The 21,464-nt window shown below is 39.1% G+C and overlaps 1 protein-coding gene across 1 annotated transcript in view; it reads left to right on the forward strand.

Annotated features, from left to right (window-relative positions):
- The window catches only part of DOCK3 (dedicator of cytokinesis 3), a gene marked incomplete at both ends in the record, with an annotated part of 218,058 nt that overhangs the window by 100,218 nt on the left and 96,376 nt on the right, over positions 1-21,464 (forward strand). Inside the window, 2 exon segments of the mRNA XM_082487547.1 lie at positions 12,268-12,349; positions 20,082-20,142. Of these exon segments, the coding sequence (XP_082343673.1) occupies positions 12,268-12,349; positions 20,082-20,142 (143 nt within the window).

Consider the following 21,464-nt stretch of genomic DNA (forward strand, 5'->3'; position numbering starts at 1 on the left):
CAGGTTAACTTTCACTGCATTGATCAAACTGGCTTTGATTGGCCTGTGTGTGTGCGTTAGAAAAGGAAGAGTTTTCTCAAGCTGCTACTCACTTGTACAGTCTTGTCCTATTTTAGTATCTCTGAACATCCATTACTTCTCGGAAGTGTAATTGAATTGATAAGAGGTCACGATACTGCCTCTTTTGGGGGGTGGCTGTGAAAAGAAAAAGTTTGTGACACTATTTAGGTAGAGTAGAATAAAATTCACCACTTTGAAATGCAGGATTTAGAAATGATGGATTTGTAGCAGAATTGATTTTTCACTTTTTCCATAGTAGGAGTTTTCTCTGACAGAGTATCCCTATTTCAGATGTCAGAATACAGATCTGTATACCAAGTTGCTGAAGGTAACCTTGACAAATTTGACAGAAATCTTCATTTCTCTGTGTATTTGTTGATGACAGTTACCTCCATGGTTCTCATTGTCATTTAGTCACATTTTCTTGACTGTCAATAGGAATGTATATCAGCTGCTCAAAAATGTTAGAACAGTAGCTAAAATTACATTGCGTTTACATATTTCTTCTTGAATCATTTTCTTGTAACACTTCCTAATGCAGACAATTATCATCGTCTGGAACTTTCATTTTAAACACTAAGCAGACTTCTGAAAAAGTGACAGCAAATTTTCCACAAGCTCTGTCTGAGTGAGGGGTTTGAGTCCTCTCAGGGCTGTGATATGCAGGATCAGCATGCTTAATGGGAGAAGACCTGTACAGAGCGACTCTGCACGCTCCAAAGCAGAAGCGTAGGAACGGTACGCATTCTAGCCATCAGACGCTGCTTGGGTAGAGGGAAGCTTAGCGGCTGAGAATGGCAAAGGGAAAGGTATGGACAGGTGACAAATAAATAGGAAGATAAGTGTTAATAAGGTCAGACAAAGGGAAGACAGGATCACTGGATAGGTGAATATGGTTGAAGTTGAATAGGTGAAAAAGAAATGAAGTCAGTTAATGTGGAGAGATCCACATTAAAAGCTGCGGCAAAAAAAACTGACTGCATTCTCTCCCAGCGTATGGAACTGACCTTAAGATCCCTTTCTCTACGTTGTCTCTCTCTTTAGGTTAATAGTTCTTGGGAGTGCTATTACAGTGTGTGTGTATTTATCCCCTGTTAACTGCTTTAAAATATTATCATGCTCCACTACTGCCAGTTGCTACGTTAGGAAGCAGAAAATTATATTTTACTTTTATTGTGCAGTTACATGCTAAACTTTCCATTTGCTATGTTTTTAATAACAGCCTTCTCATAGTTATCTTAAAATAGAAAAGTTATCTCATTCACTGTTAGTATAATGATTTGTCTACTGGGAAAAAGTAACTATCGTTCAGAATTATTTCTTTAATATTCAGGGAATTTTCCTAGGGATTAGGCTTAAAAACTAATGAAGTTTTTTTTCTGCTTAGTCCTGAAAAAAAATCCATCTTTCTAATTTTTACCTCTTTTTTAGCAATCTGATCTTTTGGGATAGCTAGTCCTCTATCAGTTCCTCCTATACTTCAGTTGATTGTGTTCTCAATGTTTCAGTGAAAGTATTTTTCTGACTTTTGTGTGATAGATAATCCATAGGAGTAGTAACAAGAAGGATGTCAGTTCTTGACCATGCTTAAGACAAAATTCCTTAAAAACATCATCCAGTAAGCAAACAGGAAGGAATATTGTTATCCACAGCACTGGCCCTTCTTCTGGTCGCTCTAGTTAACATCTGTTAAGATCTGTGAGTCTCTGAAGTCTACTGCACACATATGGCAGGGGACAAAGACCCTTTCTGATATAATATATAACTTTTAGAAAATACAAGTTTGATCATCACCTTTTCATTTTCTCTAGCAGTTGCTTCAGCTGACTTTAATTCCCTAGATCTCTCTCCCAAATCTGCATTTGCTTGGTTTTCCTATTTATCCCCTTCCCTGTTAATATTATATTACTATTATGTTAATATTATATATTTTAAAGAAACTGCTGTAAAGAGGTAAGTGGTCTTATTTTAGATGCCAATTCTTTCCTATAAAATTCCTAATACAAAGCTGTTATAAAACGGAAGCTTTTACAAAAGTCAGTCTTATCTCTCTCACCGCCACCACCCTCCTTCCCCTAAAAATTTTTTTCAGGTTGAGGATCAGATATGACATAGTAATAGGCAGGGATACAGATTTTTCTATGGGGATATTTTTATTTTTTTAGTTAACTGGAAGAAATAAATTAGTAGCAGGTATTCAAAGTTCTTGCCTTTTCCTGCTCAGAAGGAACAAAAATGTGTGAGGAACACATACAGCTACAAGAGTTTTTGATTTTCAACAGGCAGGGTACAAACACGTGTTGTTAAAATGTTTAGGTGAACTCCATAGCTCGGAGAAAGCAATTACAAGTAATTTTGTCTGTAGGAAGGCCCAGTGTAAGGAATACTACTCTTCATACTCAAGCTCACTCCATTGCAAAATTCACTGTCAAAAACCGATTGTGTGTCTCTGACTGAAATTGTCCCGTGCAAAGTCAAGAATGGGGTATGTGGTTTGTAGAGCAAGAATTATGAGAGACAACTGCTGTATTACACCTCAGAACCATTAGCTTCTCCCAGGTTAAAGGTGGTGATAAAATACTTCTTCTGTAAACTAAGTGTAGTCCAAAGTTGGAAGTCTTCCCTACAGTGATGGTCAAAGCATTTCACACGTACCACCTGGTGGGGTCAGGCTGGCTTGCTTTTCCTTAGTTGAAATCAGGGTTACTGGCAGGGACTAAGGAATCGCAGTATATGCCTAGTGTCTCTTTTTTTTGGAAATAGAAACTTTTTCTAGGTAATGGAGAGGATTCCTTTCAGGAACACAAATATGTACCTTTCATGATGTAAATAACAAAAAAATACTAACCACAGTGTCAAATGTTGAAGTGTGGCAGACTCATGAGAACCCAAGAGGAATGTAATTGGGGCTTAGCTCCATTTCTCCTGCAAGCTTTAATAATATTTCTAACATTGTGGTCGTTTTTCCTTGAACGTGGTAGAGAGAAATGACAGGTACTTATTTTTACTATTTTCTGTTTCTATGGAAACACAGTGTTTGCAGTAACAGTCTTACTGTAAGCTCTGTAATCCTCCCCAGGGCTTCTGGCCAATGTGGTAACTTAATAATTCATGAGCATTAAGCCTGAATTCGCTGGGAAGCAAACTGCGTTGCTCAGAGCCGTTTTCTCAGAGCCAGATCATTTCCCTCACAGATTCGGTGTTCTTTTCTCTTAAGATGTCTATTTTATAAACACGCCATAAACCAAAGCAGTGTACTTTTTCTTCAGTTGTTTTTGAAACTGGGGTTATTGCAGATCATCTGCATAAGGCAGCTCATGAAAGACACCCCCCCCATCCCTTCTGCCTCTTTCCCTGCCATAAAAAAAAGAAAAGAAAAGAAAGAGAGAAAAACCAAGCACACACCATGAGCACTTGCCTGAAACGGAAGATTTTAAATAGTGCATGAGTCATTGTTCCGACAATCTGCAAACTGAAAGTTCAGCAGAGGTGATCTTTCTGTCTCGGGGGTTCGGGAGTGACCCCTGTTGATGATGGATTGCTCAAATACTGCTGTGCCGTGGGAGCTAGGATACGCTGGTGGGTTACATTATCCATGGGAATTCAGTTCTTCACAGACACAGTATCATTCTGTACATATGCTTTGACTTACTCTCACACTTAAACTGAAAACTGAAGACTCATTCTCTGGACCACCGGGAGATTTTATTAGGTCAGTCTTACAGCACCTATAAGGCTTAGATTTTTTATTTTTTTTTTCCCAAGAGAGTGAGCAAAATTAGCAACTCTAAAAGGTAAACATGATTAACAGAAAATAAACTTGAAAAACTTTTTACAGAGGATACTCATAAATGGACTGCAAACAAATTGCTTAATCACCTCGAGCTCTGCCTTTTAAAGCACAATGCAATGTGTACGTCCATTCTGAAATATTTTCACAAAAAGGAAACCTTTAAAGGTATTTATGATCTTTCCAAAAACTAGCATTTACAAGGGACTTCAGCTCTTTGGAGGAGCCAAAATTATTTACTGTTTGATCATGGCTTTACTTTTCCATTTTTTTTCATGTACTTACATAGGTGTCATGAACAGTTGTACTTCATTAGAAATTCTTTCTCTTATTTCTTAAATCATCTTTCAAGAGAGAAATCAACCCGGTATTTATGACAGTGGGAAATGACTGAAATGTCAATATACACGCACACTTTCTTCATGAATATGAGACCATCTGGTTGAAATAAAAGTTTGGAAGTCCTGCTATGAAACTTGTTTCTTTTTTAGAAAGTTTCTACAGGGTGTTCTCAAAAGCATTGGGATACGACACTGTCCTGTAGTGACCCCTTTTTGACCACTGAGCATAGTAATGGTTTGACAAACATGAGAAAGATTTTGATGAATCTGGCGAATGGAATGAAAATAAAATCCTGTTTTTTCGTTATTCTTATGTAAAGTTGTACAAGCAAATATGAGAAGCCTCCTGTTGTTACTGTGAACTGTCTTGCAAGGACACAGCACAAAGGGAGAGCCAGGGCAGTGCAGGCAGGGTTTTCTCTCTGCCACCACGCAGGCGATTGGAGAGCAAGGATTGCTCTCGTGAAGAACCAGCTAATGCTCCTGCCCTGGGGCCTCAGAACTCCTGCTGGGCTGGTTCAGTGGCCCCTCTGATACAGAGGACGGTTCCCCAAGTTAATTCATGCAAGTGTGAGCTTGTGGAAACTGTAAGGTTTAGATGCTGTAGTTCAGTCATCTCATCCTCTCCCCCTCCCACCCTCACCAAACCCCAGGAATCTCTTTCATGGTGTTTCTCTGCTAACTTACGAATGTTTTGAAAGAAGCACCTTTTATTTGCAGCTTTAAGAAAATATGTTGGTCAAATACCGGTAATTCCCAACATCATTCCATTCACTGAGTCAACATATTGTCCTTGTAGAGCACCGTGGTAGAAAGAATGCGGTATTTTATGCTGTTGATGAAGTAAACTGCCCAAACTGTGGTGTGCACAGCAAGACTGCAATATTTTGAAGGCGAATGTTGGCAGTGTTTCTGTTGTCATGGAGAATGACTAGCTCATCCTGAGGTCTATCCTGGTTGACCCGGGCTTGCAGTGCTTGGAGTTTATTCTTGAGATTTATCTGGGACAAAAAATGGTGCTTTTACAGCAATGTCTTACAATGTTTATGGTATTCATATGTCAACTCAGATTTTATTCTAGAATTAGTGTCATGTATATTAGCATTCATTAAAAGAGGAGACTACAAGACATTATTTTTTTTGTGAGAAATAAAATAATATCATGCTTATCACCATTTCTTAAATGCTGGGACTGAGTATGATGAAAGGAGGTAAACTGTGCTGGTTAGGCACATCTTTGTATGTAGCTTATTCCTGCTAGCTGCTCCGACAGCATTTTCAGACTTCTGTTCCCAAATTTTTATTTTGTACGCAGGTAGGGATTTACACGATACTAGAAGAGTGAGAAAGGAACATAGGGAGACACTGAAAGAAGATCAAGGACTAAAATACAAGTTACTGTGTGATCTTCTCCACTACCGTATGACCCTTTTCACTATGCACTGGCACATTATGTCATGGGACCAATGTATATATGTTTTAAAAATAGCCTTTCTTCTTAGGAGAGATCAGTCAAATGCTAGATTCTGAAAACCGAGTTAAACGCAGGTTTTGAGAAAGGACTGAGGTGTTTGTAGAAATGTTGGGGTTTTTCAGTGTTCCCCCAGTTGTTCTCTGGAAATAAGCAGCACTGAGGAAAGTAAGAAAAATGAGGGAACAGATTTGTAGCTTTTCCCTTTTGGTGGCATATTGGAATGGAGAGGATGAAGGGGAGGCATTTGTTTCTGGGAGAAATGGCTACCAAGCAATTATTCAAGGGAAGGGTACAAGATGTGAGGTCTCCGCTTAAGGGGATTGATGCCCTAATGTGTCCCTGTCTCTGCTTCAGAAAACCAATCTCCGCTACGTTGTTAAAGAATTTTTTTTTTAATCTGTGTTCTTTATCATCGGTTTCCAGTTCAAACAGAAAAGTGATCTGCAGTCTCTCTACAGACTGCCATTGCTTTGGTACTGTGCATCTATTAATGCTGTACCTACATTCATAAATTGATACAGTCAGGATTTTTGCCTTGCAACCCCACACTAATTAAACCCACCAATGAGTTAATACAAGAGGGCTCACTAATCCACTCCAAGCTCTTTGCCAGGCCTTTTCTTGTCATCTTTGCATGTTATGCAAAAAAAAGTCTCACAAACAAACAACCTCGGTAACAAAAACTCCCCACAGGCACAATGCCAGTCCTGCTCACCCAACAGTAAATTTTGTCCCTGTTTGCCCCTTCCTTCATGCTGAAAATGTAATGTCCCAAGCCATTGATTGCTTCCTTCCTTTTCGCAGAAACAGGCGTCAGTTGAGTATGGTCCTGCTTTTCAGGCAGTTAGAGGAAGCCAAGAAGCGAGACACTACGTGTCTTTCATATTTCTTCCTTTCAAGTAAAAGAACAAGAAGCTATTTGACTTTGCTTATCAGAGCAATGTTTCTTATATTGGAATAGATTTAGCACTTACTAATTGTGTGAGTGGTTGTAAAGCCTGGCTTATCGCTGCACAAGAGGTGGTTTCACTATGATGTGAGTTAGCACAGGAGGAGATCTTGCAGTTAGAGTAATTGAAGACTGCTTATAGCACGTATGAGCAAGAGGAGGAATAAATGAGCTTTTATTTAAGATACTGCTACTGGTGTGGCACGTCTTAGGTCTGAGCTCAACAAGGTAAAATGTTAATTGTTTTCTTTGTTGTGGTGCATTTCTTATCTCCAATTTTATGCGAGAGAGACGTAATTTCGGTGTATTTTCAGAATAGCTGAAAATAAATGGGGTTCTTTTTGGCAGTAGTCTGATCAAGCAGTCAGACTGCATCAAATACTCACTATCTCCCCGTACTTAATTTCTACCACTCATTTGGCAATTATAATTTGAGGGGATTTTAGCAGAGTAGCATGTGTCTGTTTTCTTTAAGCAATTAGAGCATAGTCAGTTAGAATAATGCTTAATGCATGCAAACTAGGGCAGTTACTTCCATATGGAGTTTACTCAGATTTGAAAATTTGGTCTTGCTAAACTGGACTTTAATGTTGTATAGATTTTATGCATGCTCTTGTCTTTGTGCAGAAAATAAGCTCAAGGAACAGACACACTGAAGACTGAACTCCTTCAAAGGAAGTAGCTCCCAAAAAAAGAAATTAAGTGACTGAATTCCCGTTAAATTTCTTGACCTTGAATGTGTGTATCTTTGTCTAAAAAAAGAGCTATAATGATAGCTGAAGGCAATGGATCTTCAGATCATTGCAAACAGGGTTATTCTTCCTGCTTTCCTTTGACATAGAAATAAATTTGCAGTTGTAAAATGAGGAGCATCTGACTAACTAGTTCATAATATGGGTCAACACTGTAAAAAGGTTCAAGTCCCATTCCAGGATATACTAACATTATCAGCACGAGTGAGACCCTAGTGGAATATTTAGACTAATTTCTGTAAACTGTTCTTGAACAGTAATGCCGAAGATTAGAGAAATTCTGGAGATGAGAAACAAAAGTGTTAGTTTAGGAGAAATGACCTGCAAGGAAAGGTGGAAGAACTTGAGGTGGCTTAGTCTTTTAAGATTGCCTATTAGCACTGCTGTCTTTTCTTTCTCCTTGTCCTGTCAGTGGATCTCTCCTCTGACAGAATGCCTCTTCATGTTCCACAGTTCTCAAATGCTGCGGTTGCCTCAAAGTCCCCTTAATTATTTAGTGACACAAGCTCAAGAGGACTCAAGGGAAGACTGGGAATTAAAGGAATTTAAAGGTTGTTACTGAGGTATTGCTGGAATAAGGGAACAATTGATGAATAGGCGGGTGAAAAAGATGGTGGTCTGCTTCAGTTCTTGAAAAGCACTGGAATATGGGGAAAGAAATCAGATTTTCTTTGTGGCTATAACAAGAAAAAGGGTGAATTGCAAATTTTAAAAGATTTCCACTTGTTCATGGAGTAAAGCCTTGCAAGAGGCTATCAAATGAGCCTCCAGAATATCTCTTTGGATGTTTTGAAAGCAGACTAAGCAATACAACTTTTGGTAATGAATCACGTATAAATAGACATCTCGGCTCAAAGACCTGACAGTCCCTTCTCTGCCATTGTCAGAGGGAGAGCCTGAACAGAGTTTTGTGGCATACAGTATTGTATTCAACTTCAGTTATGAAAATGAAATGCTCATTAGTACTGAAATAATTTTTCAAAGAAAACCTGTGTTGGAAGTTCAAAAATATAAAACTTACTGGAGATTTAAAATATAATATGTAACATTATTCTTGAGATCAATGGAGGTAAAAGAGCAGTTGTAACGTTATTTCTTGAAGAACTTCAATTTAATGAGTTTTAATTCTTAGATTCTTATGTTATATAATGCATATATATGCATTTGTATGGTACATACATATATTATAAATAACTATAAAGTTCATTCTCTAATAGTAAGCCTGTAAATGGTAGTCAGAATTTTTTAAGCATGGCAGCCTGAATATTTTTCTGGGTTCGATATATCCCGGACTATTAAACTCAAAAAGATACTGCTGCTATTCTTGAGCTTCGCTTTGGTGTAAGGTGATAGTACGTATCAGCAGAGTATTACTGTATGCTTTCTGTATTCTTGCATTTTTTTTCCCTAATTATCCAGTACTGGACATTGTTGGAGACAGAATAGTAGGGTAGGATGGACATTTCATATGGAGGGCCGTTATTACCATTTGTGTATTTTTGCCCTCAACTTGGTATATCTTTATATGTGGACCAGTATCTTCTATAATACTGGATTTCCTGTATTTTCATCGCAGAATTTGAAAATACTCTTAGTCGGCAGTACATTTTCAAATTTCTCTTTTCCCTTTCTATAAATAACTTTTCATCTTGCAGAAGAGCTTGGTGCTCTGCTAGTGGTTTGTTTTCCCTTCAAAACGTCAGTCATCCTCTGAATTAAGAGAACCAGCCTTGATCTGCCCATCGTAATGAAGGCAAGGGTATTCCAGGTGTTTATTACATAGGGTACTTCCAGGGATTTGCAATCAAATATGAGTGAACCAGATTTGACTTTACACTTTGATTTTTGGATGGACATCTTCACCAGTGAATACATATTTCCCTGCAGATGTGATTTATACCATTCATAATCTTCAACTGGCAGGCTGCTTGTTGCCTGGCTTCCTCCTGATCCTGGGCTGCACATGTTAGCTTTGTGTTCATCTGTTGTACCCCTGTTTGGTGGCCAGATTATGTTCCCAGCAGCAGAAGTGAACAAATAGTTTGCCAGAGATCTTGTTTGAGTAGTATTGATCCATTTTATACTCTTATCCTTAAAAATGGGACATCGTTAATAATGCGTAAGGCATAGTAATTATTTTTCAGTTTACTAGTAGAGGGTGTTGGCAAATTTACATTTAATAACTAAACTACAATCATTTAATTATTGTTGTTACAAGTTCAGTTTTAAAGAGGACTGATGTTTATTTTATCAAAGCAACTTTTGTAGCTCTGTAGGTCATGTTTGTTTTCTTTAAAGAATTTTCCTTTTTTTATGGAAGGAGACACGTTTTACAAATTATACTTTTAACAGAAATGAAATGTATGTTACCTCCTAATCTTTCTAAATGAAAGATTTTACAATTAAACTGATTCAGGGATTAAAATTAAGTGGACTTATTAGAATTAAAGTCTCCCTAAGCAGTGTTTATGAAGGCATTGGAAATACTGATGTTAATTGCTGCGGCTTAAAAAGAAAATGGCTATGAGTTGACATCTCTTTAAATTGCTACATATTTTTAATGATATAAAGCATGATTCCTGTTTGGAAATCGATGGTAAATTTAGTTATCTTCTGGTTTATTCCCTGTATTAACCAGAGCTTACCTGTGGGCGTCACTGTAACCGCCCTGCTCCCCTTCTGCAATTCGTTGAGTAGGGAGAGCCAGCAACTGGAACTGCTGCTAAGCTAACCCCTGCTTCAGGTGATGTTCATATTTAGAGTTCTACAGTGTAGTCGTTCAGGTATCGGTGGGGTTCCTGTTTATGTGGCCCTTCTGCAGCAGCAGCAAAGGGCTGAGGCAAACGGCTGGGGGCAGCACCCGCTGTGGGCCCCCTGCTTGCACTGCGTGCTGCTGGCTGTTTTCACACCCTTAATCAGTTACCAGTAAAATAATGGGCTGGGCTGAGTTAATGATAAAAGTTAAGAAAGTAATTAATGTGTTTTTATTGAAAATAGGTCTTTATTTTTTGTGATTTGTGTATTAGGTAGGTAGAGGTAAATATGAAGACATAATGTTGTTGTAGTGTAACTGTTAGTATAATGTACTGCACTTGTAATATTATATTGCACTCCACTTAATACATCCTAAAATTCTTACTAAAAGGTTAGATTATACCATGTCATTGAACCGTTTGCTAAAACATTCTTAACTTACTGGTTGACATCTCAGTAAGTAGTTGTAGGTAAAGAATCATCAAATACCTGTTGCTTGTGGGTTTCTTTGGGGCACGTTAACAATCTCTGAGGTTATAAGCATCTGTTGCAAATTAATTATCGCTGATTGAGGTTGTGGGATACTTAGAGATTAGAGTAATAGTGAGTAACAAGGAGAGTGAAACAGCCAGAGAGCATGGTCTGGATTGCTTAGCAAGATAAACTTAATCAAATAAACACACAAAGGTATATAACAGGACATGAGAGTCATGCTTACAGAATTAGGGGCCCTTCCGACAAAAGTAGCAATTCAGAAACTGTATCGGTATTTATAATGGTCAGGTTACTGCAAATGAACTTGCAGAGTAATACTGTAGTGAAAAGGCTAATATGTGATGTTTGATAAATACAGTTAGGATTCATAGGGACTTTATTTCATATGTGTGAAATACACATACGTCTGTATTTGTATTTATGGTGTAGGTGGTACCAGTACTAGACTGTTACAAACTTACATTTTTAGAACTGTTCGTGAAATGGTGTTGAAAAATTGCACTATGGGTAAGTTCTATAAAACAATTCCAGCACTCTTTCGTGAATTTAATGGTGTTAAATTGCTTACTTGTTTGGAGAGGTATTTGATTGCTTAATATATTTAATGACCGATATGACTACCCTGTAAGAAATCAGCTTTTCTAAAGGGCTCTCTAACATACAGAAGAAAGTGTAAAAAAGAGCAGTGGCTAAGCACCGAAACCAGACATTCCCAAGCTGCTGTTAACCCATGCGGTTTAACAGGAGGGATGAGTAGCCTGTTGGAGCCAGCTACCAAAGGAAGTAGTGCGTACTCTGTGTTTTCAGATTTTTCAGACCAACAGTGGATAATATGCTGCAAAACGCGTTTTAGTCAAATAAAGGTAACTAGAGTTGATACAGTCAAAGGAAAAGGATATGTGATAATGGAAATGTAACTAGAAGATTTAATGATGTGCTCTTGCTTTATTCATATGAATCTGGAGGAAGAACATTCTGGTCAATACTTAGTGTGTTGTCACACGTCGAGTGACTAAATTACTCTTACTCATATAATTTATTTGTATACGTAAATTCTCTGTCTGTCTTAAGAAATACTGTCAATGTTCATGGCTTACCACACATAGTATTTCTTTTGCAGTCTAGCTACATACGCTGGTTTTGCTGATAAAAGTCTGTTTAATTTGACTGATAAGCAGTTCTGTCAATTGAATCTTAATGTGTTTGAATTAGTATATTGCTTCTATAAATAGTACCTGTTGACGGAGATTGCTTAATTGGTATTTTTATTACTTTTAGTTTTGAGTGGATTTTAATGAACTCCGTTTTACCAAAGGCAGTGTACGCCTCAGCAAGTGTACCTTAGCCTTTGCCTGAAGTAGTCGTGATGTGTTCGAATCCTGTGCTTCATATACTCACATTATTCTGATGTTACTGCATCATGAATATGCATCATCATAATGTTTTCACATGCAGAGTACTTGCTATTAGAAGTCTTCTATGCTATTCCATGTAATTTTATCCATATCAGTGAGTACTGTTTCATATGTTTCAGGAATTAAAAAAAAATATAATACCTAGTGCACTTTTTTAAAAAAAATCTACCTGTATTTTTATGTTGAAGTGTGTACATGAAACTCTTGTTTATTTTTTTAATATTGTTTGTTTTTTAGTGAGAGGTTTATGGTGAGGTTAAACAAGAATGGAGGCCCCAGGAACCCAGAGAAGATAGATCGAATGTGTGCACTTTTCACAGTACGTGTCTGTTCCCTTTCTTCTTCCCTTACTTCTTCCCTTACAGTAGTATGATTGTAGATGTAGTCACCCTGAGGGGAAAACAATTCTTCCTTTCCAAGATGTTGAGTAGAGTGGAAGCTGTTACTAAGTTTTGTTATGTTTATAATTAAATGGTAACATAAGAGAGTGGACGTACATCTAAATTATTTTTACAGTTAAGTAAATATTCTGAAGTACTTCCTTTTAAGTGCATTTGCTCCTGCTTATGGTTTGAAATTTTGAGTATTTTCCTTGCACGTACTATGCTCTTAGATAACAGGGCACAGGAAAAAGCTGCATTGGCCTGAACATAAAGCAAGGCACTTTTTTCAGAATTGAAGACAGGAAAACAGCTACACCACCACACACACGCACACAGACAAACAGAGAATTCTTCAAGCAGATCTTTGTCGTGGCCCACTCAAGAGTCTGTGTAGCAGCCCCAGGTAGCTGGTGCAGCAGTTGCCTCCCAGGTGGGCACCACAGTGTGTGTGGTGGAACAGAAAGGCTGGGATGTGCTGCAGAAGCAGCAGCCAAGTTATGCTGCAGAAAGTTGGTTGTAATGAAGGAAACGCTGTGACTCGCTGAGTTCCTACAGCAAGTCTGTGCAAATAGCTATCCCGTCCTGACGCAAAGCAGATGCGACCAACTGTACCAGCAGTCTTTAACCATCTGTGCCAGAAAGACAGGAAAAGTAATATCTATCTGTGGCTCCTACCAGATGATACCTCAGTTGGGAGTGAAATAGCCAGCTAAGATTTACTTCCTTTTAATTCTTCAGATTCACGTCTCACCTAACTGCGTTCATGTTTTTATGGTTTTGGTTATGCCAAAAAAAGTAGTTTCAAAACACTCAGGCTTTAATATCCAGTCTGCACTGGTCCTAAATTCTGTTAAAAATTGCCCCAGAATCATGTGTCAGACCATGATTTTATCTGTCACTTCTCAGAAAGAACATGGAAATCTAGAGACACCAAAACTTAACAGCTCATCACAGAATAACTGTAAGGAATTTCAGATCCCAAGTGTGATAAACACCTTCCATCGTGACTCACCTTTAGCTAGCGCATATGCTAGAATCTCTGTGACAGAAGTATTTTTACCTCCACTGAAGAAAAAAGATGGCAGACAACTTTGGCATAGGCTTTAATCCTGGCGATAAAACCATTTAAGGTCAAGCAGTGCCAGATGCTGAAATAGGCGTGGTCTGCAGCACCATTCCCTTTTCTCCGTTAAGGTAGCTGAGTTTCTCCTCTTTAGGAACAGAGCATATCTAGCCAGACGTAGGATGTTTAGTTCTGCCTCCTTCTGGATATGAGATGCAGGGCAATCCAAAATTAGCACCGATATTGATGCTGACATCAGTAGCAGTTCTGGTTTTGGTACCAGTGAGGTGCTACCAGCTGATTAAATATCAGCAGAGGTAACGGTGTCTCAGTGTTACCATTGGCACTGATGTCTCCACTGTTGGTAACTCCAAACCCAGGATCTCTCTTCTAAGAGAAGGGAGGTGAGGGAGAGCCAGCTGCAGTACTGGTGTCTGGATCATGCAAAAAGGTTGAGTATAGGATTAAGACTTGCTCTCGGGATTATTCTCAAAAGGCAGCACAGAGTGGTTAATATCAAATTTGGCACTTTCTGGCTTCTGAGGTTCGTCGTTTTTAAAGATTTTCACCATCAAACTTCCCCATCTACACTGATGCCACAGTACTCGGGGTCATGCAGCAACTGTGTTTCACACTGTGTTGTGAACAGCATGAAACGGTTTTGCTCTGGTGACCTGCAAACCAGTCTTTACACGGTTTGAAAAATACAAAAGGAATAACAATATGTTACAGCCAGGAGCATAACATAGTTCCAGAAGAGACCTGCTGCATATTATGAATGGGGCCAGCCTAGTCTGAAAGAGACTGGCCCCGAGTATCACAGGCACGTGCCGCTCTATAGCACCCATCCTGCTGACCAGAGATCACTCCCGAGCTGCTATTCTGTTTAACTAGACAAAAATACCAAAGCTGCCTCAGTATCAGCTCTCAGAGATGCTTAGACTTCTTGCCTGTCACTCTTCCTGGCAGAATGTATACTCTATTTTCCCAGTTGTCATAATTCCTGTTATCTGTGCAAAAAATTGCGCATTTCTGATGCAGTATTTTTCATCAATATATTCAAAGAACTTTCCGAAGTATGTAGCAAAGGTGCAACAAATAATAGCTTTCTGAATAACTATTTTATCTGCAATGGTTCTGTCTTACCATAATTTCTTAATTATGAAATTATTCCAAAAAAAGATAGTTCTGTGATTTTCAGGTTTGTTCCCAAGTTTGTGTCTTGCCTTTAAATCTAGTTATTTCTTTCCTCACCTTCCCCACGCACCCGCAATATCTTTCTAAAACTCTAATTTTTCCCAGAGGCAAGAAGCCCCATATCTTAGATAATTCAAGGTATCCCTGTCTTTTCCTTCTCTCTCTGTTGCTTCTAGGGGTTCAGCTGTCTCCTTGTGTAAGATATCAAAGTCGCTTAGGTTTTGTTTTTTAATCTGCTCTCATATCATACCAGAGGTGAGAAACTGCTTCCTCTGAAGATTAAAGCTCGCTCAAGCAAACCTCAGCCTATGCACGCTTCAGAAACATCCCTGTGTCTGAATTAAAGCGTTTCTGCCCAGTATAAGCCTGCTATTCTTGTTAAATACTTTACTCTCTGCGGCCTACAGTGTTGGCAACTGAATTTGGTAAAGCTGTTTAAGTAACTAATTAGGGGCAGTGAGGTATCCTTGATTCCACTAGTTTGAGGGTAGGTTGGATTTTTTTAACATACAATTAGACCTTTATAGAAACCAACATTGTAAAGAACCGAACATTATTATAGAGTAACTCTTTTCCATACTGATACAGTGGAAAAGAAATCAGGGGTGATTTTCTAAGAAGCCATGCAATTAGAATTATTATGGAATTATTTTGTTTATCAACCAGTATTACTTAAGAAGCTCAGAATGATGTGGGCAATAAACCCCCTGTTGATGCAGTGCTAAAAACACCTTTCTGGAAATTGATTTATTCATATTGCACAGAAGCAAATAATAAACATAGTTTGTCTTCTTCTGGGTCCTAAGTCACGCGTGTGGATTCTCTGCAAAGAAATTATCTGAAGACTTCCTCACAGGGGTTGGGGTTTTTGATTGTTCGGTCCCTGTCATAGTAAGAATTCCTCCCCTTGTAAAAAGCTTCTGCTGTACAAAATGAAATACGAGGCCATCTGGGCCCACATTTCTTGTCTTTTGACTGTGACACAGTGTATTTTTTTGTGAAGTTGAAAAGCGACTAAAGTGTGAACCCATCAATATGTGCATGCCCTACCATTTTCTGATATTTTGACAGCTGCCCTTTGAAAAAGTAGTTCTCTAAATTGCTGTTAATTAGAAGTGGTAATCTGATAGTATAATAAAATTCCCCCTGTCAAATCACAGGTATTTTCAAAAATTTGTTTCTCTTGAGAGCATTAAGTACTACCCCCAAGTTTGTTTTTTTTTTTTGCTTTTTGGCATGTATTATCAGGCACTACTGAGATTAAAACTATGGCAAATCCCTTCTTATCGTGGAACTTCAGTTTCTCCAAGACATGCAAGATAAAGCCTACCATATGCTACGCTGGTATGTTAGGTGATGAAGAAAGCCTAGAAAGTATGTTCCCTTATTCACGCAGCAGCAAAATAAGACTTGAAGAAAAAATGCGAAGGAAGATTTATATAGCTTAAGTCTTTGGCTTCAGAGAGAGACGATCTGCTAGCTGGTAAGCATACCAAACACCGTATTTGCAACTCTGCATATGCTGCCCAGGCAAATACAGTGCTCCTTTTAAACGGAGTGAGAAGATACAGCCATGAATTTATGACTTGCCTGCTGTAATTTAGCAATATAACGCTATTTGAAAGGGACTGAAACTTCTCCTTGGAGGAAATTCTCTTTATGCCTAGGTCTCAGTCACTGTGCCCGGATTTTATTGTGCTGTATGTCACTATAATCTGGAGTTCCATGTTTACGTGCGTTGCCATCATAATCTCAGGTGTAGAGATTTGGTTTCTCAAGTCACACAGGAAAGAAATTTGCTGCATAAATTAAAGTTCATGGTTTAGCTTCCAGCAAAATACGATTTTTAATTCACTAACTTGGTTCAAACTAGGAATGACAGAACTTAGATGTCCGCAGTCTAAAATTTCCTCCCCGCTTTATGTAAAAGTTGCAGTATTTCCTTTTACAGTGGTTTTAATACCACTTAGTTGTGGTTTTTTAAAAAAGAAAAATACAAGATTTCACCTGAATCTGATTTTTTTCCCAGTTGATTTTTGCTATTTTTTCAAAGGGCAGCTGTCAAAAGTTTTGATTTTATTTAAAAAAGAAAAAATATTAGAAGGCCAAGCTACATTTGTGTGTAGATGAATCCACCAGTGTTGTTTTCCTCACACAACTGTACGTATTAGAAGTGACTGTTACCACTGTGATGGATATCTTGATTCAATTGAAAAGGAAAGAAAAAAGTGAAGAAACATGAACACACAGCTATCATCTCAAGTTGTTTGTAAAGTCATTGATAAAGCCCTAGAGCTGTTTTTAAAATGCCTTATGTTGAAAACATTTTGTACAAACAAACAAAAATGTTTTAGAATGCTGTGAGGTGATGTCCATTGCTTCTGTGTAAGGGGAGGAGTGAAGTCAAGATCGGTGATACAGCTTAAAACCTTCTTTTTGGATGTGTCTCTCTCACATGTGCACACGCTTCGCTCACTTGCCCGCATTCTTAGGAAGAACACGTTAATCATTTCACGTTTCCAGTTGACCTTCTCAAGAAATGACTGAAGTGATGCCCTTTGTGTTTGGGGAGAATTTGGAGGCTGCGTGGCAGGAGTCAGTACATAACAATAAGATTATAGTACTTAGAGTGGGGAGAGAAAGAGAGGCAACAGCTGCTGCTGTAGAGCACAAGGAGCCTTTTTGCATCAGCCTGAAACATGAATGAATATTCTCACAGCCCATGTTAGCGGTTTAAAATCTTGTTTTGGAGGTTAGTAACATAAGGAAAGCTTGTGGAACAATGCTAATGTTTTTAGGAAGGATGTTTCTTAGATCTTTCCTCTAATTTAAAAAAAAAAAAAAATTGTGGGGGAGGAATGTCTTAGAAGTTGATCTCTGTTTATAATGTTATCAGAAAAAAATACGACGTGCCAAGGAAATTGCAATTAAGACAGCTTCTAACATGCGAATGCAAAATGCCACAGTAATGAATTATTGACAAGTACTCTGGGCATGTTTTCTTAACTTACTATCTTTAATAATAAAGATTTGTCAGGGTCAATAATACAGAATCACAGAATAGTCAGGGTTGGAAGGGACCTCTGGAGATCATCTAGTCCAACCCCTGTGCCCGAGCAGGGTCACCTACAACAGGTTGCACAGGACAGCATCCAGGCGGGTTTTGAACGTCTCCAGGGTGGGAGACTCCCCAACCTCTCTGGGCAGCCTGTTCCAGTGCTCCACTACCCTCAAAGTGAAGAAGTTCCTCCTCACTTTAAGATGGAACTTCCTGTGTTCAAGCTTGTGCCCATTACCTCTCGTCCTATCAATGGGCACCACTGAAAAAAGACTCCTCCCATCCCTCTGGCATCCTCCCTTTAAGTATTTGAAAGCATTAATAAGATCTCCCCTCAGTCTTCTTTTCTCTAGACTAAAGAGACCTAAGTCCCTCAGCCTTTCCTCATATGAAAGATGTTCTAATCCCCCAATCATCTTTGTAGCCCTTTGCTGGACCCTCTCCAGCAGATCCCTGTCTTTCTTGAACTGGGGAGCCCAGAACTGGATGCAGTACTCCAGAAGCGGCCTCACCAGGGCAGAGTAGAGGGGGAGGATGACCTCTCTCGACCTGCTGGCCACACTCTTTGATGCACCCCAGGATGCCATTGGCCCTCTTGGCCGCCAGGACACATGGCTGGCTCATGGTCATCCTGTTGTCCACCAGGACTCCCAGGTCCCTTTCCACAGAGCTGCTCTTCAGGAGGTCAGCCCCCAACCTGTACTGCTGCATGGGGTTATTCCTCCCCAGATGCAGTACCCTACATTGACCCTTGTTGAATTTCATTAGGTTCCTCCCTGCCCAACTCTCCAGCCTGCCCAGGTCACGCTGTAAAGCAGCACAGCCTTCTGGTGTGTCAGCCACTCCTCCCAGTTTAGTGTCATCAGCAAACTCGCTGATGGTACACTCTATCCCTTCATCCAGATCATCGATGACTATATTGAACAGTACTGACCCTTGAGGCGCACCACTCGTTACTGACCTCCAACTAGACTCTGCACCAGTAACCACAACCCTCTATCTGTCAGCCAGTTCTCAATCCACCCCACTGTCCATTCATCTAGCCCGCACTTCCTAAGCTTGCATGTGAGGATGATGTGAGAGACACTGTCAAAAGCCTTGCTGAAGTCAAGGTAGACAACATCCACTGCCCTCCCCTCATCCACCCATCAGGTCACTTCATCATAGAATGCTATCAGATTAGTCAGACACGACTTCCCCTTAGTGAATCCATGTTGACTACCTTGTTTGTTGAATACCTTTTTGTCTTAGCTTCAGCTTTTCTTCTACTCTTCTGTAGATTCTTCTTTTCCCATTTTTTGGCTTTTCTTCAAGCTCATTTTTAAAAGTTTTGACCTGCTATTCTGGGATGTGGAATCTCAGTTTTCGTCCATGTATATAGTTGCTTGCCGTAAAAATAACTTTTGGGAGCTCTTAAGGTCCTGTGTTTTGCTAAGCAATTACTTCATCTTAAAACTGAGTTTATTTCTTAGTTTTTCCAATACCCTATCACTGTTTTAAACATACTAAATACAACAGTGACCATCTGTGCTACTTAAACCATGAGGATGTTTTTAGCCAACTGTGGCCCTTTCCAGCTACCACGCTCCCCAAATAATCCCTTGGCTTGTTTCGGCAGTTAGAGGGAGCAGAGAGCATTTCCAGCCAGCAGCGTACACGCAGCCTTCCCTGCTTTTGGACTTTTAAGAAGGTTAGCTATGAAATAGCTGCCCTTGGCTCTCACCAACTCACACAGATAAAACCTGTCGGTTCTATGTGTGGTTGAGACACTGCCTTGCTGCTTTCATAGTGTAATGAACATATGTCGTATGAAACAGGCTTAAAGCTGCACGTTCAAAAGCATTAAAATAAACCATGTCTCTGACTCTCCTACCTTTTTTCCTCTTCAGACTTTTGCTTGTTCTGAGGGATTGCACCTATCCACCCATAAAATAAAACACCCTTGAAGTTTTATCTAAATTCTGACAGTCATGCTGCAGATTTTTTCTAAAGCTGTCATGTGAGCCTGAGACTCTATGCTCATAAGTCAGAAGCCAAAAAAGGAAAGCAGAAGCAAAGGAAGAGGGTTAGGGATGGGTCTGGGACCTGTCGTCAGGGGATGGGGTGAAGAAAGCCACAGTGGTTGCAGCTGAGGTAACTCAGAGGGTTTAAATTTAATTTAAATTTCCTGGCTGTAAATTAGAAATAATAATACTTTCTGTTATTTAAAGATGCACGAGCTAAGTGAATGGAGAGTAACACTGTGTTGTACTTATCGTTGTTTGTGGGAGTTTTGCAGGCACTTCTTTTGGAAGTGGAATGTGTTCCTTTTTTAATGTCTCTTTTTGGTGTTTTTTTTCCAATCTGTCAGGATCTCAGCAGCAAGGACATGAAGAGAGATTTGTACATAGTTGCCCATGTAATTCGAATAGGTACAGTATGATTTATTACTTGAAATATATACAATTAACTGTTTTTACAGTATTTTAAATGTATGTTTTACTTAACTGACGTTATAATGATTTAGCCAGTTAGAAAACTCAGTTATGGACCATGCCTATCTGCTGAGATGAATATTCAGACCATATGTAGCTAAGTGTTAGAAGGGTAGTAGTGACTGTTTAACAGTGACTTTTTTTTTTCCTCAGTCTGAAACAAAATATTTGATTAAACACCACATTTTGGGGAGGAAGGAGGAATCAGAAAGGCTTTTTGTTTAATGTTCCAAAACTTCAAATGAGGTCTTTTTACTGATGATCTATAGATAGTTTACAGGGCGGGACACCAGCATACCTGGCCATTCGCATGTAGTAAATCAGAGGCTGTTAGACAAATACATAGAAAGATCTCTTTTCCACCGCAGGATTCTGCAGTGCTTCCGAGAACCCACACTCAAGTTTAAGGAGATGCCTATAAAGCATAGGAGCAGGGAAGCTGTCACCCGTCAGGTGTTCTTTCTACCTCCTGATGCCAAAAAGGAGTATTAGCAGCAGGACCTGCCTGCTGGTAGCCTGGAGAGCTTGCAGCCCAATGTTTAGCAGTGTACACTTCCTTCTCCTCAGGTTCTCTTGCCTGATCGCGTAGAGCTATGCAAAGGAGAGATGTGGATGCGTAGTACCTAGACCTGACCCTACTTGAGGAAGAGAGCCCTTCCTTGCTAATGTTTGACTAGTCACATGTTACAGAGTGGGTTTCTCTGACTATTCGTAGCCCAGGCTAGGCTTCGCTTATTCTTTTTGAGATTTGCAGTAGCAAGAATGGAATGTGTTTATGATTGAAGTTGAATTTAGAATGTGTCTTATATGGTATAGCGCAGTGCTCAAAGTAGTTCACGGAAAGCTAGATGGATTTTTAAGCCCAGCAGCATGTTTAAGTGAAGTGACTATATGACTTCTGGTTTGTGAATTAAATTGCTAGAATCTCTTTTAGGTGGAAGGTTTTGGATAGAGAAAAAGCTCTGGTTGAAAAGGATATAATTAGTAACAGGGAGTTAAATGGTTGTAAATTATGAATGTGTGCACTTTCACTTAGAAATTGGCAAGTAAATATTTTATCTATGTTATGTATAACTTATTTCCAATACTTAGACCTAAAATGTTAACAACAAACAGTAGGAATAACAGACAGTCTATTCAGTTGTATTATTCTAAACAACTGAGTAGTGCACTTGTCTTTCATGTTTTTCAGGTTTTCAGTTAACTGGAATAAGGCTTGGTAATGTTTGCAATGAGAGTCTTTAACTCTATTTCCAGCA

The sequence above is a fragment of the Vanellus vanellus genome (assembly GCF_965231255.1).
Source record: "Vanellus vanellus genome assembly, chromosome: 9".
Taxonomy (NCBI): domain Eukaryota; kingdom Metazoa; phylum Chordata; class Aves; order Charadriiformes; family Charadriidae; genus Vanellus; species Vanellus vanellus.